The following is a 26,121-nucleotide window of genomic DNA, read 5'->3' as shown; positions in this document are numbered from 1 at the left end:
GGTCCCCTCAAGATTTTTTCTAGTTCGCAATTTGACCCGGAGACGTCCCAAAGGACGTTGTGTCATGGTTCCCTGGAGGTTTTGTCTAGTTCCCAGTTTGTCCCGAGGACAATTTTATTTTGGAACATTGTGTCATAGTCTCCTGGAGGTTTTGTCTAGTTTCCGGTTTGTCTCGAGGACGATTTTGGGACGTTGTGTCATGGTCTCCTGCAGGTTTTTGTCTAGTTCCCGGTTTGTTCCGAGGACAATTATGGGACGTTGTGTCATGGACCCATGGATGTTTTGTCTAGTTCCCAGTTTGTCCCTAGGACGATTATGGGACGTTGTTTCATGATCTGCTGGAGGTTTGGTCTGGTGACATGTAATTAAAGCTCTTTGTCTTTTGGCAATGCTAGTCACACACACACACACACACACACACATGTGCTCACACAGTGCTTTCAACATAGTGTTTCAACTTTCATATTTGACACATGTCGTGTATGTTTATTCATACAGTAATTATTATTATAATTTTTTATATACATGTTCTCACCTGGGATTTATTCCGCTAGCGGAACCCCCCAGCAACAGCCAGTGAAAGTGCAGGGTGCCAAATTCAAAACAACAAAAATCTCATAATTAAAATTCCTCAAGCATACAAGTATTTTACACCATTTTAAAGATAAAATTCTTGTTAATCCAGTCAGTCTCTGATTTCAAAAAGGATTTACAGCGAGGCACCACAAACGATTGTTAGGTCACCACCAAGCCACAGAATAAACACAGCCATTTTTCCAGCCAAAGAGAGGAGTCACAAAAAGCAGAAATAGAGAGAAATGTAATCACTAACCTTTGATGATCTTCATCAGATGACACTCATAGGACTTCATGTTACGCAATACATGTATGTTTTGTTTGAGTTTACATTGGCACGTTACGTTCAGTAGTTCTAAAACATGCGGTGATTGTGCAGAGAGCCACATCAATTTACAGAAATACTCATAATAAACATTGATAAAGATATGACTATTATACATGGAACTTTAGATAAACTTCTCCTTAATGCAACCGCTGTGTCAGATTTTTAAAAAAAAAAGCAAGAAGAGAGAAGCAAACCATGCAATAATCTGAGTACAGCCTTTAGACAGCAAAGCAGCCATAAAGATACCTGCCATATTGGGTAGTCAACATTACTCAGAAATAGCATTTTAAATATTTACTTACCTTTTGATGATCTTCATCAGAATGCACTCCCAGGAATCCCAGTTCCACCATAAATGTTTGATTTGTTCGTTAATGACCATCAGTTATGGCCAAATATCTTCTTTTGTTGGGCACAAATCCAAAAGCGGGTTCAGGTCGCGCCGAACGTCGGACAAAATTTTCAAAAAGTTCCTTTACAGCCCATAGAAACATGCCAAACTAAGTATGGAATCAATCTTTAGGATGTTTTTAACATAAAACTTCATTAATGTTCCAACCGGACAATTCCTTTGTCTGTACAAATGAAGTGGAACATAGCTACCTTTTCACGTGAGCGCGCCAGACTGAGGCACTCACTCAAAGATCCCTTATGAGCCCCTCCTTTAGAGTATAATCCTCAAAACAGGTTCTAAATACTGTTGACATCTAGTGGAAGCCTTGGGAAGTGAAACATAACTAATATCACCCTGTATCTTCAATGAAAAACTACAAACCTCAGATTTCCCACTTCCTGATGGATTTTTTTTCTCAGGTTTTCGCCTGCCATATGAATTCTGTTATCACAGGCATTATTCAAACAGTTTCAGAAACTTCAGTGTTTTCTATCCAATACTATTAATACTATGCATATATTAGCATCTGGGACAGAGTAGCAGGCAGTTTACTCTGGGCACCTTATTCATCCAAGCTACTCAATACTGCCACCCTGTCACCAAGAAGTTAAATCAAATCAAATGTATTTATATAGCCCTTCTTACATCAGCTGATATATAAAAGTGCTGCACAGAAACCCAGCCTAAAACCCCAAACAGCAAGCAATGCAGGTGTAGAAGCACGGTGGCCAGGAAAAACTCCCTAGAAAGGCCAAAACCTAGAGAGGAACCAGGCTATGAGGGGTGGCCAGTGATCTTCTGCCTGTGCCGGGTGGAGATTATAACAGAACATGGCCAAGATGTTCAAATGTTCATAAATGACCAGCATGGTCAAATAATAATAATCATAGTCATTGTCGAGGGTGCAACACGTCAGCACCTCAGGAGTAAATGTCAGTTGGCTTTTCATAGCTGATCATTGAGAGTATCTCTACTGCTCCTGCTGTCTCTAGAGAGTTGAAAAGAGCAGGTCTGGGACAGGTAGCACGTCCGGTGAACAGGTCAAGGTTCCATAGCCGCAGGCAGAACAGTTGAAACTGGAGCAGCAGCACAGCCGGGTGGACTGGGGACAGCAAGGAGTCATCATGTCAGGCTGTCCTGAGGCATGGTCCTAGGGCTCAGGTCCTCTGAGAGAGAGAAACAGAGAATTAGAGAGAGCATACTTAAATTCACACAGGACACCGGATAAGACAGGGGAAATACTCCAGATATAACAGACTGACCCTAGCCCCCCTCACACATAAACTACTGCAGCATAAATACTGGAGGCTGAGACCGGAGGGGTCAGAAGACACTGTTGCAACAACCCAGACAGGATGACCACGTCATCGACTCAACCCACTCAAGTGACGCACCCTTCCTAGGGATGGCATGGAAGAGCACCAGTAAGCCAGTGACTCAGCCCCTGTAATAGGGTTAGAGGCAGAGAATCCCAGTGGAGAGAGGGGAACCGACCAGGTAGAGACAGCAAGGGTGGTTCGTTGCTCTAGAGCCTTTCCGTTCACCTTCACATTACTGGGCCAGACTACACTCAATCATATGACCTACTGAAGAGATCTTCAGTAAAGACTTAAAGGTTGAGACCGAGTCTGCGTCTCTCACAGTGTAGGTAGGCTAGCACTGGAGTAATATGATCAAATTTTGTGTTTCTAGTCAGGATTCTAGCAGCCGTATTTAGCACTAACTGAAATTTAATTAGTGCTTTATCTGGGTAGCCGGAAAGTAGAGCATTGCAGTAGTCTACCCTAGAAGTAACAAACGGCATGGATTAATTCTTCTGCATCATTTTTGGACAGAAAGTTTCAGATTTTTTGAAAAAAGCTGTCCTTGAAACAGTTTGATATGTTCATCAAAAGAGAGATCAGGGTCCAGAGTAACGTCGAAGTCCTTCAGTTTTATTTGAGACGACTGTACAACCATCAAGATTAATTGTAAGATTCAACAGAAGATCTCTTTGTTTCTTGGGACCTAGAACAAGCATCTCTGTTTTGTCTTAAAAGTAGAACATTTGCAGCCATCCACTTCCTTCTGAAACACAGGCTTCTAGCGGGTGCAATTTTGGGGCTTCACCATGTTTCATCGAAATGTACAGCTATGTGTCGTCCACATAGCAGTGAAAGTTAACATTATGTTTTTGGTTTTATATGGTTTTAAATGTCATCCCACAGAGGTAAAATATATAGTAAAAACAATAGTGGTCCTAAAACGGAACCTTGATGAACACAGAAATGTACAGTTGATTTGTCAGAGGAAAAACCATTCACAGAGACAAACTGATATCTTTCCGACAGATAAGATCTAAACCAGGTCAGAACTTGTCCGTGTAGACCAATTTGGGTTTCCAATCTCTCCAAAAGAATGTGGCGGTCGATGGTATCAGAAGCAGCACTAAGGTCTAGGAGCATGAGGACAGATGCAGAGCCTCGGTCTGACACCATTAAAAGGTCATTTTCCACCTTCACAAGTGCAGTCTCAGTGCTACGATGGGGTCTAAAACCAGACTGAAGCTTTTCGTATACATTGTTTGTCTTCAGGAAGGCAGTGAGTTGCTGCGTAACAGCTTTTTCAAAAAATTTAGCGGAATGGAAGATTCAATATAGGCCGATAGTTTTTAATATTTTCTGGGTCAAGGTTTGGCTTTTTAAGAGGCTTTATTACTGCCACTTTAAGTGAGTTTGGTACACATCCGGTGGATAGAGAGACGTTTATTATGTTCAACATAGAAGGGCCAAGCTCAGGAAGCAGCTCTTTCAGTAGTTTAGTTGGAATAGGGTCTAGTATGCAGCTTGAAGGTTTAGAGGCCATGATTATTTTCATCATTATGTCTAGAGATATAGTACTAAAACACTTGAGCGTCTCCCTTGATCCTAGGACCTGTCAGAGTTGTGCAGAATCAGGACAACTGAGCTTTGGAGGAATACGCAGATTTAAAGAGGACTCCGTAATTTGCTTTCTAATGATCATGATCTTTTCCTCAAAGAAGTTGAATGAATTTATTACTGCTGAATTGAAAGCTATCCTCTCTTGGGGGATGCTGCTTTTTAGTTAGCTATGCGACAGTATCAAAAATACATTTTCCTCAATTATTTTCCTAAATTAAGTTGGAAAAATAAGATGATTGAGCAGCAGTGAGGGCTCTTCGATACTGCACAGTTCTGTCTTTCCAAGCTAGTCGGAAGACTTCCAGTTTGGTGTGGCGCCATTTCCGTTCCAATTTTCTGGAAGCTTGCTTCAGAACTCGGGTATTTTCTGTATACCAGGGAGCTAGTTTCTTGTGACAAATGTTTTTAGGTGTGCAACTGCATCTAGGGTATTGCGCAAGGTTAAATTGAGTTCCTCAGTTAGGTGGTTAACTGATTTTTGTCCTTTGTCCTTTGTATACAAAACAATATACAAAACAAGAACTGTGAAAAACCGAAACAGCCCTATCTGGTGCAACAAACACAGAGACAGGAACAATCACCCACAAAATACTCAAAGAATATGGCTGCCTAAATATGGTTCCCAATCAGAGACAACGATAAACACCTGCCTCTGATTGAGAACCACGCCAGGCAACCATAGACTTTCCTACATATATATATACATATATATATATATATACATATACTACACACAACCACATAAATCTAATAAACCCCTAGACAAGACACATAAATCACCTATGTCACACCCTGGCCTGACCAAAATAATAAAGAAAATACTAAGGCTATGGCGTGACACCTCTGACGTCCTTGGGTAGGCAGAGGGAGTCTGGAAGGGCATCAAGGAATCTTTGGGTTGTCTGAGAATTTATAGCATGCTTGGAGTCTGAGAAGATTATTTGTTGCGATTGCAAATGTAATAAAATGGTGGTCCGATAGTCCAGGGTTATGAGGACAAACATTAAGATCCACAACATTTATTCCATGGGACAAAACTAGGTCCAGAGTATGACTGTGGCAGTGAGTCGGTTCAGAGACATGTTGGACAAAACCCACTGAGTCGATGGTGGCTCCGAAAGCCTTTTGGAGTGGGTCTGTGGACTTTTCCATGTGAATATTAAAGTCACCAAAAATTTGAATATTATCTGCTATGACTACAAGGTCTGATGGGAACTCAGTGAGGACTGCTGTGTATGGCCTAGGAGGCCTGTAAACAGTAGCTATGAAAAATGATTCGGTATGCTGCATAGATTTCATGAGTAGAAGCTCAAAAGACGAAAACGTAGTTATTTTTTTGTCAATTGAAATTTGCTATCGTAAATGTTAGCAACACCTCCGCCTTTGCGGGATGCAAGGGGGATATGATCACTAGTGTAACCAGGAGGTGAGGCCTCATTTAACACAGAAAATTCATCAGGCTTAAGCCATGTTTCAGTCAGGCCAATCACATCAAGATTATGATCAGTGATTAGTTAATTGACTATAATTGCCTTTTGAAGTAAGAGATCTAACATTAAGTAGCCCTATTTTGAGATGTGAGGTATCACGATCTCTTTCAAAAATGTCAAGAATGGAGGAGGTCTTTATTCTAGTGAGATTGCTAAGGCGAACACCGCCATGTTTAGTTTTGCTCAACCTAGGTCGAGGCACAGACATGGTCTCAATGGTGATAGCTGAGCTGACTACACTGACTGTGCTAATGGCAGACTACTAAGCTGGCAGGCTGGCTAACAGCATGCTTCCTGGCCTGCACCCTATTTCATTGTTGAGCTCGGGGAGTTAGAGCCCTGTCTAAGTTCGTAGATAAGATGAGAGCACCCCTCCAGCTAGGATGGAGTCTGTCACTCCTTAACTTCTTGGATATAGGGGGCGCTCTTTTAATTTATGGATAAAAAAACGTGCCCGTTTTAAGCGCAATATTTTGTCATGAAAAGATGCTCGACTATGCATATAATTGGCAGCTTTGGAAAGAAAACACTCTAACGTTTCCAAAACTGCAAAGATATTATCTGTGAGTGCCATAGAACTCATGCTACAGGCGAAACCAAGATGAAACTTCAACCAGGAAATGGGCAGAATTTTTGAGGCTCTGTTTTCCATTGTCTCCTTATATGGCTGTGAATGCGCCGGGAATGAGCCTGCCCTTTCTATCATTTCTCCAAGGTGTCTGCAGCATTGTGACGTATTTGTAGGCATATCATTGGAAGATTGGCCATAAGAGACTACATTTACCAGGGGTCCACCCGGTGTCCTTTGTCTAAATTGGTGCGTAATCTACAAGCTGCACGCAGTCATCCAGTGATTGAGAGGAGAGAGGAGGCTTTCAACGAACGATATATCATGACGAGATATGTGAAAAACACCTTGAGGATTGATTCTAAACAATGTTTACCATGTTTCAGTCGATATTATGGAGTTAATTTGGAAAAAAGTTCGGCGTTTTGATGACTGATTTTTCGTTTTTTTTTGGTAGCCAAACGTGACGCACCAAACGGAGCAATTTCTCCTAAACAAATAATCTTTCAGGAAAAACTGAGCATTTGCTAGCTAACAGAGTCTCCTCACTGAAAACATCTGAAGTTCTTCAAAGGTAAATGATTTTATTTGAATGATTTTCTGGTTTTTGTGAAAATGTTGCCTGCTGATGCAAACGCTAAATGCTATGCTAGCTGCACTAGCTGTTACACAAATGCTTGTTTTGCTATGGTTGAGAAGCATATTTTCAAAATCTGAGATGACAGTGTTGTTAACAAAAGGCTAAGCTTGAGAGCTAGCATATTCATTTCATTTGCGATTTTCATGAATAGTTAACGTTGTGTTATGGTAATGAGCGTGAGGCTGTATTCACGATCCCGGATCCGGGATGGCTCGACGCAAGAAGTTAACAGGCCAAGCTTGGTCCTGTTTGTGGGTGAGTCCCAGAAAGAGTGCCAATTATCTACAAATTCTATCTTTTGGGAGGGGCAGAAAACAGTTTTCAACCAACGATTGAGTTGTGAGACTGCTGTCGAGCTCATCACTCCCCCTAACTGGGAGGGGGCCAGAGACAATTACACGATGTCGACACATCTTTCTAGCTGATTTACACACTGAAGCTATGGTGCGCTTGGTGACCTCTGACTATTTCATCCTAACATCGTTGGTGCCGACGTGGATAACTATCTCTATACTCTCTACACTCACCAGTTTTAGCTTTAGCCAGCACCATCTTCAGATTAGCCTTAATGTCGGTAGCCCTGCCCCCTGGTAAACAGTGTATGATCGCTGGATGATTCATTTTAAGTCTAATACTGAGGGTAATGGAGTCGCCAATGACTAGGGTTTTCAACTAGTCAGAGCTAATGATGGGAGCCTTCAGCATCTCAGACCCCGTAACGGGAGGAGTAGAGACCAGAGAAGGCTCGGCCGACTCGCTGCTTAATGGGGAGAACCGGTTGAAAGTTTCTGTCGGCTGAATGAGCGACACGGGTTGAACATTCCTACAGCAATTCCCTCCTGAAGCCATGAGAAAGTTGTCTGGCTGCGGGGACCATTCGAGGGGATTTATACTAACGTTACTATCTGTACTTACTGGTGGCACAGACACGGTTTCATCCATCCTACACTGAAATTACCCTTGCCTAACAATTGCGTCTGAAGCTGGGCTTGCAGCACAGCTATCCTCACCGTAAGGCGATCGTTCTCCTGTATATTATGAGTACAGTGACTGCAATTAGAAGGCATCATGTTAATGTTACTACTTAGCTTCAACTGTTGGAGGTCCTGACGAACCATGTCCAGATAAAACGTCTGGAGTGAAAAAGTTATGAAAAACAGTTGAGTGAGGGAAAAACACAAAATATAAACGGTAATTCAAAAGTAAAAACCATGTAGTTGTCAGGTGCCACAGGGTTCAATTCTCGGGCCGACTCTTTTCTCTGTGTATATCAATGATGTTGCTCTTGCTGCGGGCGACTCCCTGATCCACCTCTACGCAGACGACACCATTCTATATACTTTCGGCCCGTCTTTGGACACTGTGCTATCTAACCTCCAAACAAGCTTCAATGCCATACAACACTCCTTCCGTGGCCTCCAACTGCTCTTAAACGCTAGTAAAACCAAATGCATGCTTTTCAACCGGTCGCTGCCTGCACCCGCACGCCCGACTAGCATCACCACCCTGGATGGTTCCGACCTAGAATATGTGGACGTCTATAAGTACCTAGGTGTCTGGCTAGACTGCAAACTCTCCTTCCAGACTCATATCAAACATCTCCAATCGAAAATCAAATCTAGAGTCTGCTTTCTATTCCGCAACAAAAGCCTCCTTCACTCACGCCGCCAAGCTTACCCTAGTAAAACTGACTATCCTACCGATCCTCGACTTCGGCGATGTCATCTACTAAATGGCTTCCAACACTCTACTCAGCAAACTGGATGCAGTCTATCACAGTGCCATCCGTTTTGTCACTAAAGCACCTTATACCACCCACCACTGCGACTTGTATGCTCTTGTCGGCTGGCCCTCGCTACATATTAGTCGCCAGACCCACTGGCACCAGGTCATCTACAAGTCCATGCTAGGTAAAGCTCCGCCTTATCTCAGCTCACTGGTCACGATGGCAACACCCATCCGTAGCATGCGCTCCATCAGGTGTATCTCACTGATCATCCCTAAAGCCAACACCTCATTTGGCCACCTTTCGTTCCAGTACTCTGCTGCCTGTGATTGGAACGAATTGCGAAAATCGCTGAAGTTGGAGACTTTTATCTCCCTCACCAACTTCAAACATCAGCTATCTGAGCAGCTAACCGATCGCTGCAGCTGTACATAGTCTATTGGTAAATAGCCCACCCTTTTTCACCTACCTCATCCCCATACTGTTTTTATTTATTTACTTTTCTGCTCTTTTGCACACCAATATCTCTACCTGTACATGACCATCTGATCATTCATCACTCCAGTGTTAATCTGCAAAATTGTAATTATTTGCCTACCTCATGCCTGTTGCACACATTGTATATGGACTCCCCCTTTGTTTTCTACTGTGTTATTGACTTGTTAATTGTTTACTCCATGTGTAACTCTTTGTTGTCTGCTCACACTGCTATGCTTTATCTTGGCCAGGTCGCAGTTGCAAATGAGAACTTGTTCTCAACTAGCCTACCTGGTTAAATAAAGGTGAAAAAAAAAAAAAAGTTGGCAACAAAACGCACAGCAACACGTAAACAAGTCTGCAAGTTGTGACCGAAAATGACAAGCAATTAGAGAGACACACAGTAGGACCCAAAAGCATAATCAGTGCTCTAACTCCCCCTTGCGCTGGTCTGGAGCAATGAAGTGGTGACGCAGGGTACCCTACTAAACCACAAATGACCTAAACCACAAAGTCCCGCAGCGTAATCGCAAAACTTTTAGTGGAGCAACGATTGTACATATGCATTGATAACACCTTTATGAAATTATTCAAAACCCCTTCATGAATGTTGCAGTAAGTTTAATTCCACATTAAACATCAGTCATATGTAATCTTCACAACAAAAGTAATGTTTTCATTACAGTATTATAGTATAAATATCTGGTTGGATTGAGCTTGATCATTGCTGGTGCTAGTGACTGGGTTAGTTCTACACTGCACAATACTTTGATAGCCTCTGGCTGAGCTGAAGCCAAGGTGTTATCTTGTGGAGCTAATGCAAGTCTTCAGGTCTTAGGCAAGTTTTCGCAACATGTACATTTGACATACAGATTTGAAATCGTTTAAATACTTTGAGCGTTTGCTTGAGCCTGCCTGGAGTGCCACATTGATGGGTTTTGCACTTTTAGGACTATTCCATGGCCATCAAAATAAGAGAGGTAGTACATGAAGTCGCAAAATGGCGCCGGAAGAAATGGCAGCAGTTTTACGGGAGCCCAACCAAATGTGTTTTTTTTTTTTCACGTAATTTGTAACTTATTTTGTACATAATGTTTCTACAACCGTATCTTACGGCAAAAAATAGCTTCTGGATATCAGGACAGAGATCACTCACCTCGGATTAGATGAAGATTTTTTCTTCAACAAGCAAGAAGCACAAGACATTCTCCAAACACCCGACAGTGCCATCATCCCCATTATTTGCAAGAGGAGGCGACGCAGGTACAGAGGACAAAGAGCCGGATGCCTGGTCAGGACCCGGAAAAGGCGAGTGGGAAAGCTGAGATTACCGTCAATACTACTCGCCAACGTGCAATCATTGGACAATAAACTAGACGAGGTACGATCACGAATATCCTACCAACGGGACATCAAATACTGTAATATCCTATGTTTCACGGAATCGTGGCTGAACGACGACATGGATATTCAGCTAGCGGGATATACGCTGCACCGGCAAGATAGAACAGCACTCTCCGGTAAGACTGGGGCGGCGGTCTGTGCATATTTGTCAATAACAGCTGGTGCACGAAATCTAAGGAAGTCTCTAAATTTTGCTGGCCTGAAATAGAGTATATATTGTGGTGAATTGCAGGCCACACTACTTGCCTAGATAGTTTTCAGCTATACTTTTTGTGGCTGTTTATTTACCACCACAGACAGATGCTGGCACGAAGACCGCACTCAGATAGCTGTATAAGGAAACAGGAAACCACTCACCCAGAGGCGGCACTCCTAGTGGCCGGAGACTTTAACGCAGGGAAACTTAAATCAGTTCTACCAAATGTCCATCAACATGTTAAATGTGCAACCAGAGGGAAAAAACATTCTAGATCACCTGTACTCCACACACAGAGACGCATACAAAGCTCTCCCTTGCCCGCCATTTGGTAAATCCAACCACAACTCTATCCTCCTGATTCCTGCTTCTTTACCTACCTATTGTTCAACTAATACCTTTTTTGCACTATTGGTTAGAGCCTGTAAGTAAGAATTTCACTGTACACCTGTTGTATTCGGCACACGTTACAAATAAACTTTGATTTGATTTGAAGACCTTGATGTTGGGATGTTTTTACATCATCGTTTGACGTTATGTTATTAATCAAAAAAGTTGCTACTGATCTGATAATTTATTAATCACGGATAACATAATAATAAGCTTGATTAATAATAATCAAGTAAAGTGTTACCCGATTATTTGTGTTTGTACCTTTTCAATGTGTGCTTGTGAGTGTCTCTATGTATGAGTATTCCTGTATGATTTGCATGAGTGTTGTAATTGGCAGTGGGTGCTGGTATGTGTATTACATTGAGGGAAGTAGTACATAAAGCTTTGGTATGGTATTTCATGATTGGTTGAATATTATGTTATTCATAAATAGGTTGTTACTCACCAGTTAATGTAATAACCAAGCATTAATGTAATATTTTTTTGCATTTAGAGTAAAAAGTTATTACATTTACCATGTTTCTTAAATAAAAAATAAAAATGTATTACATTTAGAAAAGTGATAACATTTCCTGGTGTTATTACATTTACAGTTGTTACACACCTCTCCACCTTACTCTGCTTCACTACACTCCCCTTTGGCACCGCATGTTCTTTCACATCACTCTTTTGTTTTTAGACCTTTGAAAAGAAGAGTGCAGTTAGTTCAACACATCTCCATTCACTGGTTAAGTGATAAAGGATTAGTGGATGAAGGGAAAAATCTAACTTCAATGTAAAGGAAACAGGAGGGTGAGGGAATGCCTCTGTCCCTGATCCATCCCATCCAACTACTGCCAACCAACCTCGCTGTGAGACTCTCAGCAGTCAAGTCAATCGTCCCCTGCGCCTTTTGCTTACCGACTTATCTCCCCTTTTCACCTCCCAAACTTGCTTCTCTGTTTGCACACCAGTCTTGTCTCCCTGTATTGTCATACCTTACGTCTCTCACCATCCTCCTTTAGGGGAGTATTATTCACTCTTCCACTCAACCTCACTCCTTAGTATACAGTGATCCAATCAGCAAGTGCTGAATGTATGTGTACAAGCCAGACCTCATCAATTAGAGCCTGTTACATTGGTTTTAAGAGCAACCATAACTGTAGCAGAACTATCACTCTCGTGAACCTTTTGGTTTCATTCCCTTTCCACATAAAGCTGTAGTGGGCACAGCACGGCGTGACAGAGCATCGTAAATGTCACAGGGTGAAAAAGGGAACATGTATCATCCAGTCAGTTCCAATCACTCAGCTCTACACACACTGACAATGCTGCTGTATCTTCTGTGAGATACGAGGAGTAAACTGGAATATCTGCTGTGGGATACGAGGGGTAAACTGGAATATCTGCTGTGGGATACGAGGGGTAAACTGAAATATGTGCTGTGGGATACGAGGGGTAAACTGAAATATCTGCTGTGGTGATACGAGGGGTAAACTGAAATATCTGCTGTGGGATACGAGGAGTAAACTGGAATATCTGCTGTGGGATACGAGGGGTAAACTGGAATATCTGCTGTGGGATACGAGGAGTAAACTGAAATATCTGCTGTGGTGATACGAGGGGTAAACTGAAATATCTGCTGTGGTGATACGAGGGGTAAACTGGAATATCTGCTGTGGGATACGAGGGGTAAACTGAAATATCTGCTGTGGTGATACGAGGGGTAAACTGAAATATCTGCTGTGGTGATACGAGGGGTAAACTGAAATATCTGCTGTGGGATACGAGTGGTAAACTGAAATATCTGCTGTGGTGATACGAGGGGTAAACTGGAATATCTGCTGTGGGATATGAGGGGTAAACTGAAATATCTGCTGTGGTGATACGAGGGGTAAACTGAAATATCTGCTGTGGGATACGAGGGGTAAACTGAAATATCTGCTGTGGTGATACGAGGGGTAAACTGAAATATCTGCTGTGGTGATACGAGGGGTAAACTGAAATATCTGCTGTGGGATACGAGGGGTAAACTGAAATATCTGCTGTGGGATACGAGGGGTAAACTGAAATATCTGCTGTGGTGATACGAGGGATAAACTGAAATATCTGCTGTGGGATACGAGGGGTAAACTGAAATATCTGCTGTGGGATACGAGTGGTAAACTGAAAAATCTGCTGTGGTGATACGAGGGGTAAACTGAAATATCTGCTGTGGGATACGAGGGGTAAACTGAAATATCTGCTGTGGGATACGAGGGGTAAACTGAAATATCTGCTGTGAGATACGAGGGGTAAACTGAAATATCTGCTGTGGGATATGAGGGGGAATTTGATTGTTAGCGCTCTTGTAGAGGTCTTGACAAGCACAAGTGCTAAGGCGTAATTGTAATTACTGTGTTGTGTTTATGTTGATACTAATGTATCTAACAATTTAAATGGGTGTTTATTGTTGTATTTATAGGTACACAGAATGTAATTATTCAAAACACACAAACACACTAATACAGTACCAATACCCACTACTATGTGTGGTACGGCACACAGTACACACAGAGTACAATATTGCTCCTCCCCTTTCTTCTTCCCGTCCTCTCTTCCTCCCCCCATTCCTCTGCTGCTCTAGAAGTGTTCCTTTCACTGTCAACCTCAACTACATGCAAACAATCCACACACACACACACACACACACATGCATGTACACACACATGCATGTACACACACACACACACACACACACACACACACACACACACACACACAGGACAGAGTTCTAATATGTTAGAGCTCCCCTCATCAACAAAATCCCATTTCTATGTCTTTCTCTGTAGTGTCTTCCCATCATCAGCTAGTCATATTGGAGATTTGACGCACAGCCCCTTTCAAACACAACTATCTGGTCCTGCCTGGTAGGACAGAAACTGTAACGTGTAACAACACCTGCACAGGATCGGTACATCCGAACATCACACCTGTGGGACGGGTATAGGATGGCAACAACAACTGCCGAGTTAAACCAGGAACACACAATCCTTTCATCAGTGCCCAGACTGTCCGCAATAGGCTGAGAGAGGCAGGCCTGTTGTAAGGCAGGTCCTCACCAGACATCACCGGCAACAACTTCGCCTATGGGCACAAACCCACCGTCTCTGGACCAGACAGGACTGGCAAAAAGTGCTCTTCACTGACGAGTTGTGGTTCTGTCTCACCAGGGGTGATTATCGGCGAAGGAATGAGCATTGTACCGAGACCTGTACTCAGGAGCGGGATCGATTTGGAGGTGGAGGGTCCATCATGGTCTGGGGCGGTATGTCACAGCATCATCGGACTGAGCTTGTTGTCATTGCAGGCAATCTCAATGCTGTGATTTACAGGGAAGACAACCTCCTCCCTCATGTGGTACCCTTCCTGCAGGCTCATCCTGACAGCATGATAATGCCACCAGCCATACTGCTAGTTTTGTGCGTGATTTCCTGCAAGACAGGAATGTCAGTATTCTGCCATGGCCAGCAAAGTGCCTGGATCTCAATCCCATTGAGCACATCTGGGACCTGTTGGATTAGAGGGTGAAGGCTAGGGCCGTTCCCCCTAGAAATGTCTGGGAACTTGCAGGTGCCTTGGTGGAAGAGTGGGGTAACATCTCACGGCAAGAACTGGCAATTCTGGTGCAGTCTGAGGAGGAGATGCATTGCAGTACTTAATGCAGCTGGTGGCCACACTAAATACTGACTGTTACTTTTTTTTGACTCCCCTTTGTTTGTGGACACATTATTTCATTTCTGTTAGTCACATGTCTGTGGAACTTTGTCTCAGTTGTTGAATTTTGTTATGTTCATACAAATATTTACACATGTTAAGTTTGCTAAAAATACACACAGTTGACAGTGAGAGGACATTTCTTTTTTTGCTGAGTTTATCTGCCTCACTTTCCTGACATCCCCACTTGTTTTGTCATCTCACCCTGCTGTGAAGTGATGTGTAGTCAGAAATCCATTTCCCTTGAAAGTATTGTTGGCAAATCGTGCACACACACACACACTTCTAGCTGACCTCCCCAGAGAGCTCAATAAAAAGTGCTTTTCATCGAGTCTGGAGCTGTCCAAAGACAGCTGAGATGGAGCACATTTTCACTTTTCATGTTGGCCCACAATATTTTGGGCAGAATTTTGTTGAATGTTATTGTTAAAGTCTGACCAGCTGTTGCAAGCAAACAGACTACCTAAAACAGTCTTCCCCTTTCTCTGTTTCTCACATTTATTCTCTCATGCACTGTCTCAGTCTCCGTCACTCGCTCTCTCAAACGCACACACACATGCAGTCAGAGCCATAGGTTAGTTGAATGGCTGCTGCTTTTCACAGATGGTGTTTAATGCTTTCAATCAGTCAATTAAATGTATTTATAAAGCCCTTCTTAAATCAGCTGATGTCACAAAGTGCTGTACAGAAACCCAGTCTAACACCCCAAATAGCAAGCAATGCAGGTGTTGAAGCATGGTGGCTATGAAAAACTCCCGAGAATGGCCGGAACCTAGGAAGAAACCTAGAGAGGAACCAGGCTATGAGGGGTGGCCAGTCCTCTTCTGGCTGTGATTATAACAGAACATGACCAAGATGTTCATAGATGACCAGCAGGGTCAGATAATAATAATCACAGTGGTTGTAGAGGGTGCAACAGGTCAGCACCTCAGGAGTAAATGTCAGTTGGCTTTTCATAGCCGATCATTCAGAGTATCTCTACTGCTCTTGCTGTCTCTAGAGAGTTGAAAAGAGCAAGGTAGCACGACCGCTGAACAGGTCAGGGTTCCACAGCCGCAGGCAGAACAGTTGAAACTGGAGCAGCAGCGCGGCCAGGTGGACTGGGGAGAGCAAGGAGTCATCAGGCCAGGTAGTCCTGAGGCATTGTCCTAGGGCTCAGATCCTCTGAAAGAGAGAAAGAAAAAGAGAGAGAATTGAAGAGCGACTACTTAAATTCACACAGGACACTGGATAAGATAGGAGATATAACAGACTGACCTTAACCCCCCGACACAAACTATTGCAGCATAAATACTGGAGGCTGAGACAGGAGGAGTCGGGAGAACACTGGGTCATCACAGACTCCAGTCAGCTCAGTCAGCCCCCATCCCAGGGATGCCTGTCAGAAACCATGGGAAGCCAGCAAGGGTTTTATGACCTCTGGGTGTGATTCAGAGGGCTGGATACAGACACAGCCAGGCTAGTCAATCCCAGAGCTCGCTCACATACACACATACACACAGTCCAGTCCAAAGTAACCTGATTCATAACATGGCGTGAGGGAATTCTCCGCTGACAGCTTTAATGAGTGAGAGAGTTCTGAGTATTTATCGCCCTGATGTCACTTCCTGTCAAATAGAACTGTGGAGAATCTTGTTATAAACATGCACACGCACGCACGCACCCACATGCACACAAACGCACAGGCACACACATGCACACACACACCAAAAGAAAATGTGCACACACACTGAAAATGACCCTTGAAGGACAGCACTTAAGCACTTCATTAATTTGCTAAGAATTGTGGCTGGCCACATACAGTATGTCTGTGAAATGCTCTATCGATCCTACAGTATAACTACTGGTGCGTGACACAGAGGTTGTGAGTGTGTGTGTGCATGTGTGTGTGAAAAACCATTATAATTGCTGTACAGCTGTCATTAGCCACTATAGGATAGACTTATGTATGTATTCAAACATAATATATTACATTGCATACCAGCCAGACATACAGTGCCTTGCAAAAGTATTCATCCCCCTTGGCGTTTTTCCTAGTTTGTTGCATTACAACCTGTAATTTAAATTGATTTGTATTTGGATGTCATGTAATGGACATACACAAAACAGTCCAAATTGGTGAAGTGAAAAAATATAAAAAATCCAAAATCTATAAAAAAGAAAGAAAGAAACGGAAAAGTGGTGCGTGCATATGTATTCACACATAATTAGTTAAATAAGGTCCACCTGTGTGCAATGTAAGTGTCATGGCAGGTAGCCTAGTGGTTAGAATTTTGGACTAGTAACTGAAAGGTTGCAAGATTGAATCTCCGAGCTGACAAGGTAAAAATCTGTTGCCCCTGAACAAGGCAGTTAACCATCACTGTAAAGTTCCTTGGCCATCATTGTAAATAAGAATTTGTTCTTAACTTACTTACCTAGATAAAACATGATCTCAGTATAAAGGTTCCAGAGTGTGCAACACCACTAAGCAAGAGGCACCACCAAGCAAGTGGCACCATGAAGACCAAGGAGTTCTCCAAGCAGGTCAGGGACAAAGTTGTGGAGAAGTACAGATCAGGGTTGGGTTATAAAAGAATCTGAAACTTTGAACATCCCACGGAGCACCATTAAATCTGTTATTTAAAAAAAAAAAAAAATATGGCACACAACAAACCTGCCAAGAGAGGGCCGCCCACCAAAACTCACAGACCAGGCAAGGAGGGCATTAATAATCGTAGAGACATTAAATAGACCAAAGATAATCCTGAAGAAGCTGCAAAGCTCCACAGCAAAGATTGGAGTATCTGTCCATAGGACCACGAAGCCATACACTCCACAGAGCTGGACTTTACCAAAGAGTGGCCAGAAAAAAGCCATTGCTTAAAGATAAAATAAGCAAACACGTTTGGTGTTTGCCAAAAGGCATGTGGGAGACTCCCCAAACATATGGAAGAAGGTACTCTGGTCAGATGAGACTAAAAGTTAGCTTTTTGGCCATCAAGGAAAACACTATGTCTGGCGCAAACCCAACACCTCATCACCCCAAGAACATCATCCACACAGGGAAGCTTGGTGGTGGCAGCATCATGCTGTGGGAATGTTTTTCATTGGCAGGGACTGGGAAACTGGTCAGAATTGAATAAATTATGAATGTCACTTCATAATGTCACTTCAACTAAATATAGGAAAATTATTGAGGAAAACCTGTTTCAGTCATTTGAGACTGGGACGGAGGTTCACCTTCCAGCAGGACAATGACCCTAAGCATACTGCTAAAGCAACTCTCAAGTGGTTTAAGGGGAAACATTTAAATGTCTTGGAATGACCTAGTCAAATCCCAGACCTCAATTCAATTGAGAATAGGTGGTATGACTTAAATATTGCTGTACACCAGCAGAACCCATCCAACTTGAAGGACTTGGAGCAGTTTTGCCTTAAAGAACTGGCAAAACTCCCAGTGGCTAGATGTGCCAAACTTATAGAGACATACCCCAAAATACTTGAAGCTGTAATTGCTGAAAAAGGTGTCTCTACAAAGTATTGAATTTGGGGGGTGAATAGTTATGCACACTCAAGTTTTCTGTTTTTTTTCTTGTAGGTTTCACAATAAAACATATTTTGAACTTTCAAAGTGGTAGGCATGAATCCATTTAAATTCCACGTTGTAAGGCAACAAAATAAGAAAAATGGCAGGGGGGGAATAGTTTTGCAAGCCACTGTATCCACTGAGTCATATTGTAGAACGACACAAGGAGCTTAAAATGGATCAAATTCATTTACAGCATTCATTTAATTGAAAATCATTTGTGAAATGCAAAATGTACTATTACTTTGCAATGAACAGATGCTGCTAATGAATTAGATAATGTCTAATTGAAGCGTTCTAATTAGGCCTGGTAATGGGAGCTAATGGCAGTTAAATGAAGTTGCACTTGAACTCACATTGAGAGAGGGTAACATAGTAATGAAATGTATGGTATAATACCGAGAGAACATGAGGTACAATGCAATTACTATTACATTATCTTTCCTCGTTTGCTTGTCCTTATTTAAATCGAATCCGTGCTCTGTGTGTGTGCTGTCTGTCCGTCTGTGTGTGTGTGTGTGTCTGTTTTTATGTGTTATACAGATCATCGATGAAGAGGACACACAGTTCATGATCAACTGTCCCTCGGCAGTGACAGAGAGTACCCCTCGGAGACGCACCAGGATCCAGGTGTTCTGGACAGCACCCCCCAGCTCCTCTGGTTGTGTCACCCTCAAGTAGGTACATGTACTTGGGGCTCTCTGAAGAATCCTAAAGTAAGGATCTATATGGCTGTGTCCCCATTTTCCACCCCTCTCCCGAAGTGTGCACTTGTCCTGCATACTCCCCATTATGGATGCAACAACAGTGGAAACTCCCTCCAGCCAATGCTTACATCAATCCAATGTGCAAGTGCACACTTTGGGAGAAGTGTGGAGAATCGGGATGCAGCCAAATGTGATCACCACCCGTTGGTACTGGAGAGCTACGGTGTTTAGAGGCTTTTATTCCAGACCAACGGTAATATTATCTGATTCAACGAATCAATGTTTTGATGGCTTGGTGATTAGTTCATCCAGGTGTGTTAGTGCTGGGCTGGAACAAGACATTCCCAACCTTTAGCTTGTGTATAGGACCAGAGTTGGTGACCATACTATGACACAAATCCAGTGTGTGGTTGATTGTATACTGTGAATAAGGAGCTGTATGTGGACCACTCAGGCATGTTTACATACAGTATCGTACTCACATGTGTCAACCAGTGTGTACCCAGTGGGGGGAGAAGAGAGAGAGGAACAGAAACATAGGGTGGTGCCCTACATGGCATGCTAATCTCTCCATTATTAAAGAGTTCAGTTGGCCTGTCACTTTCTCTCCTGCCCCATTTAAATCTCTCACTGTGCCGTTGTTATGTGTGTAGGGGCGTAAAAAAAGGCTTGCATTTCTTATTAATGCACGTTATTATGTGCCTGTCAGAGTGAGTGATGAGATGTCCTTGCCTTCGTCTCTGTCTCTGAACTCCCCCTTTCTTTGGCTTTCTTCCTCCCTCTCTCTACTCTCACTCACTCTTCTCTCTCTCACTCTTCTCTCTCCTGTCGGTTTCTCTTGCTACTACACACCCTTTTCATTCCTTCCCCTCTCTCTCTCCTTTTCCGCATCACTCTTTCTGCCTTTCTCAACCAGGGCGCAGTTCTGTTGTTCCCACAGCACACTAACCAGACAGGCAGGCATCTTCCCCTCTCAGCTATCTTGTATCTATTGGGAGAAAGGAGTTGAGACAGAGAGTGGAGGACAGAGGTAGAGAAAGAGGTAGAGAGAACAGATGAATGGAAAGAGAGCGGCAGCATGTGAGATGAGGAGAGAGTGAGATATAGTCACTTGTGGAGGTTGGGGAGTGGGGATGTGATACTAAGGTACGTCCAGTGGGGAAGCTTGTTTTTCACTGTAGAGTGATGACACCAGGCGAGGACAGGTTCATAGTTGAGTGTTTTTGTGTTTTTTGGAAACTGGAAAGTTGAATTACTGGGTGATCACACTTATTCAAGTTTTGTCAGTGAAGTGGGGCAGGTGTACCCCTAAACATCATACTGATTGATTATTATGGAGAAGCTGTTGTATATCTCTAGCTAGAGCCCAAGCAGCAACAGCCTCTTTCCTCTCTCTTCCTAAACAAATGCAAACACATATTGGTCATCTACACACAACATACACACACACACACACACACACACACACACACACACACAGAGACAGACAGAGAGACACGCAGGCAGCATTGAAACTGAAATGGTTGATTATAGTGTGTTGTTTACGGGTTTCCCGATATTGTGACTTTACTAGCTTAAATAACAAATGGACAGAGAGCGAAATATGGTTAATGCCAACAGGCGATGTAATGTTACACTGCACGGGGTAATGGGGAGCTGCACATAACAACCAACCTAGCCTGAACTAGCTGGCCATAAATCACAGTCCAGCAGGAGGTATCTCCCCAGAGATATCATCACCAGAGAAAGAAAATGGGGCTCTCCCCATTAGATATATCCCCACAAACCTACGTGCGGCTCCCCCCTCTTCTATTACCATGACAACCCCATATACACTGAACGTGACTGGTGCTGCCAGCCTGGTGGAGTGTCTGCCCACCTTTCCTCAGCTACAATAGCATTTGTTTCATCAGAGAATGGGGGATTTCATTATTGATACGAGTTTTTAATTTCAACGCTCTCAGCCAGCCTGTCTGCCTACGTGGCAATAACTATTATGGAAAAACAGACTGCATGTGTCTGGTGTCTGTGTGTGCGTTTGTGTGTCTTTACATGTTTGTGTGGGTGTGTGAGTGTGTGTAATACAGCATAATTGAACATGTGTAGATGTGTACTCTGTGTGTATTACTGTGTATAGTGTCATCATCGCTCAGTGTGTCTGGAAAATGATCAGTTCAGAGCATCGTCAGAGTTTTTGAGAGCTCCTCTAGTGCTGTGGCTAGAGAGGCTGTGGTATGACGGCCTCGCCTCCCTGACGGTTAGCTGTAATTGAGGAGTAGCTGCTGTCTCCTGGTGGCTGGAAACAGTGAGTGTGGTGGTTTGATCTGGCTCACCATGATTATCGGGGTCAAAAAGGGACAGACGTTTGTCTGATTTCTGGACCACACTCCCTGTAGAATCTTTATATTTTTGTTCATTTATACATTTTTCAGGTTCACCTGACATAAAGTGTAGTACAGTTTTGACAGTCAGAACATGATAGTGTCAAAATCTATTTGAAATCTCTAGGAATTTAATGACATGAACACATTGGCACATAGATTAAAAAGCCTTCCCAGAGAGAATGGCAGTCTAACTCTGCAGTTATGTGAGATGAGTAGGAATGGTTCAATGAAACTGGTACAGTATGTGCCTTCCCAAAGGAACAAACTGTAAACAAATAGCTATGTTTATTTATCCCTCTCTGACCTGGCCACACACATGCACGCACGCCCACACACGCGCGCACACACGCATGCACACACACACACACACACACACTCCTACCCACCCCACATACTGGATTGCTTTTGTGGCGATAACCATCGGCGGTGTGGAGCCAGGAAAGTGAGTCTGGCTTTAATAGCATCTCATTGATAGAATTTAAATTGGATGTTAAATAAGCATTACTGTGCCTGATTGCCTGGCCAGCCCCAGAAAGTGGGCAGCTAGTGAGGCAGTTTGTGAGCGGCTCGCTCAGGGAGAGATATCTGAAATTGGGGTGAGATTGAATTAAGGTTTGAACAATTAGAGATATGGTGGCGGTATGTTTAGGAGCGCCTGGGGTGGGGTTCCCCTGTCACCTCTGTACTTCTAGGTACACCCCTCAGACAGGTTTTTCATGTCCTGCTACTATCCCCTTCCAAACCCATTCCTTGTTTTCGGATGGGATCTGTTGTGTTCTTCTCTTCTTATTTCTCTCTCCTCTCTCCTCTTTCCTCTCTGTCTCGCTGTGTGCCTTGGAGAGTACAAAATTGCTAAAAAAAACAAAAGCAAGAGAGAGGGTGAGAAAAAGAGAGATGAAGAAAGTTATGTTATGTTAGTAGGGGCATATAGCTGTCACTGTAGAGATACCATCCCTTCTCTGGCCGGCCTGCCTGACACAGCCTCCTCTGCCACTGGTCCTCTGCAACTGGTCCAGCCCTTAGATCATCAAACATAATCCCCTGATAGCCTGCTCTGGAGACAGGCAAGATAAACAGACAGGAGAGTGGTTGGAGGTTTATTTATGATATGATATCTAATTGGTAGTTATGGTCTTGTCCCATCGCTGCAACTCCCGTACGGACTCGGGAGAGGCAAAGGTCGAGAGCCATGCGTCCTCCGAAACACGGACTGCCCTAGCAGTAGGAGGCTTGCTTGGGGAATAGGTTGGAATCCCATCAGAATTGAGAGATAATGTATTGTTCCAAAGCAGCTCATATGAAGTGTGTCCTTCAAGCATAAGGTGAAATGATTTGTCTTCTTTGTCCTTGTCTTGTATCTCTCTTTCTTGGTGCCGTTTCTCCTCCTCACTACCACGGCTTCCTGAGATGAGCATATAGTACATCTCTCTGTCTTTATAACTGTCCTCTTCTACGTCTACGTCTCCTCTCGCTCTTCTCCCTCCCTCTTTCTCTTTTATTTTTGTGAATGTGGGAGAGCACAGTGACAGCAGTGGGCTTGGCCCAGCTCGGACTCCTGCTCCATAAACAGTCCAGCTGGACAGGAACCACCTGGACCAGACCCAGAACCCAGACAGTTCAGAGCCTAGAACCTACACCCTGCTGCTACCCTCTGCCCACTATCACCATGGAAACCTGCAGCCTGTTGTGGGAGGCCAAGTCTGATGTAATGCACAGCACCTAAATGGAGTTTGTTTGTGACAGCTTTTGGGCCCTGAAAGTAATTTGGTTGCGATTGTTTCTGGCCCACATGCGGGCCCCCTTCTGGTCCTTGAATGGGTTTGTTTGTGTCTGATTTGCATGTCAAGGCCCCACTAAGACCTGTGTCCACCCAGCACTCAGTGGCTCTGTCCCCAGACAGCTCTATCAGAACAGTCTCTCTGCCAGGACCCGGAGCAGGACTTTAGCTCTGGGAAACTTAACTTTTGGCCTGTCACTCAGTCTTATCTCTGACACACTGTAGTTCCTCTCGCCTGAGTGTGTGTGTGTGCTCGTTCACTCTTGATCGTTTCTCAAAAGCGAAGCTTACTTTCTGACTTTTTCTCTCCTTTTTCTCTTTCTCTCTAGGTTTTCAATCTCTTTTCCAACCGCATCTCTCTCCTGCTAAATACAAGTCTCTATGTTAATAAATACTTTCTGTAAGAGCTAGCAAATCCCTCCGGTCTGAGAGTGCCTGTGATTCAGCACCCCTGTGTGCTCTAGTAGCTGATCTCAGACCTGTCCGCAATCACATTCAAATGGTTTTGAATAACACAGAACCTGCTCTAGTATTCGATCTCAGACCTGCTGGCAGACCTGTCTGGAAGCTCAAGAACACTTCCTCCCCAGGTTTTATTCATTCAGACACTCAACACTCATCCTGAGTTCAACATTACTTCCCGGTTACTCCCTGTGCTAAAAGTACTGTATGAGTATTTAACTCTTCTCTTCTTTCTCATCTCCTGCTTCTTTCCTCCCTTATTCCACCTGATCTCCTGCCTTGTACTCCTCTCATCCTTTCTTGTCTTTTCTCCTCTGTTCATTCCCTCTCTCTTTCAACCCTCATCTCCACTTTACCCTCATCTTTTCACTCTTCATCTGCTTTCTCTTTCTAACCTCTTTCTAATCTCCTTTCTCATAACCTGAAACTTCCTCTTCTCCTCTCACCTCCTCCCCTCCTCCTTCTTTCTCTGCAGGGCCAGCATTGTCCAGAAGAGGATCATCTACTTCCAGGATGAAGGCTCTCTCACCAAGAGGATGTGTGAGAAAGGTATGTCCTCCATTACTGAGACGCAGTAAAGGGCTCTACATGTCTTCCACTCCTCCTCTCTCTCCCTTACTATATCTCAGTATCTCCTGTCTTACTCTCTCTTCCCTTACTGGGTCAGGATGTTTACGCTTGTGCTGTATCTCCCAAGCTGTGCATGACATTGGATAGAGGATTTATGGAGACTGATCACAAGAACAGCTTTACACCTCCCTCCCTCCCTCCCTCCCTCCCTCCCTCCCTCCCTCCCTCCCTCCCTCCCTCCCTCCCTCCCTCCCTCCCTCCCTCCCTGCCTCCCTCCCTCCCTCCCTACAGCCCCTCCTCCCACCCTCTCCTCCATTAACTCTCTCTCACTCTCTCTTCTCTCCCTTCTCAGAGTCATTGTATGGGGAGACCACAGAGAAGCCTCTGCTGGATTGCTGTGCCTGTGGAACAGCCAAGTACAGAGTCACCTTCTATGGCAACTGGTCAGAGAAGGTGCACCCCAAAGACTACCCTCGTAAGTACCCCATAACTTCCAAATTACCCAGGCACATACCCCATTTAATCCCAGAAAGACAACTTTACTTAGTGCCCCATTTCACCCCAGGGCTACACTAGTTGGTGCCTCCATTGCGTGAAAAATACCCCTTTACTCATAAAATTGCAATACTGTTCAAGTACCTAGCATCACAGTCTACCGAGGACACTACAACCTCCATGGTCACCCCAGGATACTCTCTCCCCAGGGAGCTGTGCCCCTGTCTCATTCCTACCCCAGCTTGGCCCTGGGCTTCAGTCTGTGGTGCTACACTGTATAACCTTGAGCCTGACTCCTCACCAGGCAGGTAGGCAGGCAGGGTGTGAATGGAGATGGGGATACTGGACTCTTCCCTCCTTCTAAGACACTCCTCTCTCTCACAGCCCAGATCAATATAATGATTAACATGGAGTCCCACAGTAAGATAAACCTGCAGATCGAGTGACACCCTAATTTATTGGCTTAGGAGAGACAGCAGTGTATGTTTTTGAGAATGTGTTTGTGTGTATCTTTCTGTTTGTATGTCTTTCTGTTTGTGTGGATGTCTGTCTGTGTTACATTGTGTGTGTGTGTGTGTGTGTGTGTGTGTGCTGTTTATGCATGCGTTTCCACTCTGTGTCTTAGGAAACCCATAATTGGTTTTGTGGTTTTTATAATTGAGTTCTCCTCACCACCACAAAGTCATAGCCAAGGTAACCATCCCTGGTTGTCATACATACAGCAGATCACCATCTACAACTTCCTCCCCAAGCATCATTAGTATCTGGTAATTATTTGTTGATGTGCCTGTGTTTTTTCTATAACTACTGTCAATCAAACACAGATAGAACCATTGCTAAAAGAGGTTTTAGCAATGTTTTTCACACGCTATCCACGGTCAAGATGGTCTGTGAGTGTCTGCTTCTTCACTGCTAGCAGCAGGAGTGAGAGAGAGAGAGAAGAAAGAGAGAGGGAGAGAGAGAAGAAGATACAGCACAATGTCACGTCAGGCTGATATTTTTACAAGGCGTCCATTTGTCCTTCAAGCAGAGGAGGGGCACACGTGAAGGGCCGATGCCATACATTCTGATATTGAAGGTTACTCTAAAACAGGCTAGCAGGTTTTTTTATTCTCCTCGCTCCCTCCATCGTCACATGCACAGCTTTATTTCCCTCTCTGTGTGACTATAGTTAAACAATAAGGCCCGAGGAGGTATGGTATATATGGCTAATATACCACAGCTAAAGGCTGTTCTTAAGCAAGACACAACGTGGAGTGCCTGGACACAGCTCTTAGCCGTGGTATATTGGCCATATATCACAAACCCCT

General features: G+C 43.8%; 1 protein-coding gene across 2 annotated transcripts in view; it reads left to right on the top strand.

Annotated features, from left to right (window-relative positions):
• The window catches only part of LOC109895351 (spondin-1), a 169,144-nt gene that overhangs the window by 41,663 nt on the left and 101,360 nt on the right, over nt 1–26,121 (top strand). For both annotated transcript variants that reach the window (XM_020488979.2, XM_031831061.1), the window contains exons 4-6: nt 18,960–19,093; nt 24,222–24,295; nt 24,669–24,791. In XM_020488979.2, the coding sequence (XP_020344568.2) occupies nt 18,960–19,093; nt 24,222–24,295; nt 24,669–24,791 (331 nt within the window). The remainder of the gene's footprint in view (nt 1–18,959; nt 19,094–24,221; nt 24,296–24,668; nt 24,792–26,121) is intronic.

Source organism: Oncorhynchus kisutch, linkage group LG8, assembly GCF_002021735.2.
Source record: "Oncorhynchus kisutch isolate 150728-3 linkage group LG8, Okis_V2, whole genome shotgun sequence".
NCBI classification, from domain to species: domain Eukaryota; kingdom Metazoa; phylum Chordata; class Actinopteri; order Salmoniformes; family Salmonidae; genus Oncorhynchus; species Oncorhynchus kisutch.
Note: the sequence above shows the minus strand (reverse complement) of the source record. Positions and strands in the feature narration are given on the sequence as shown.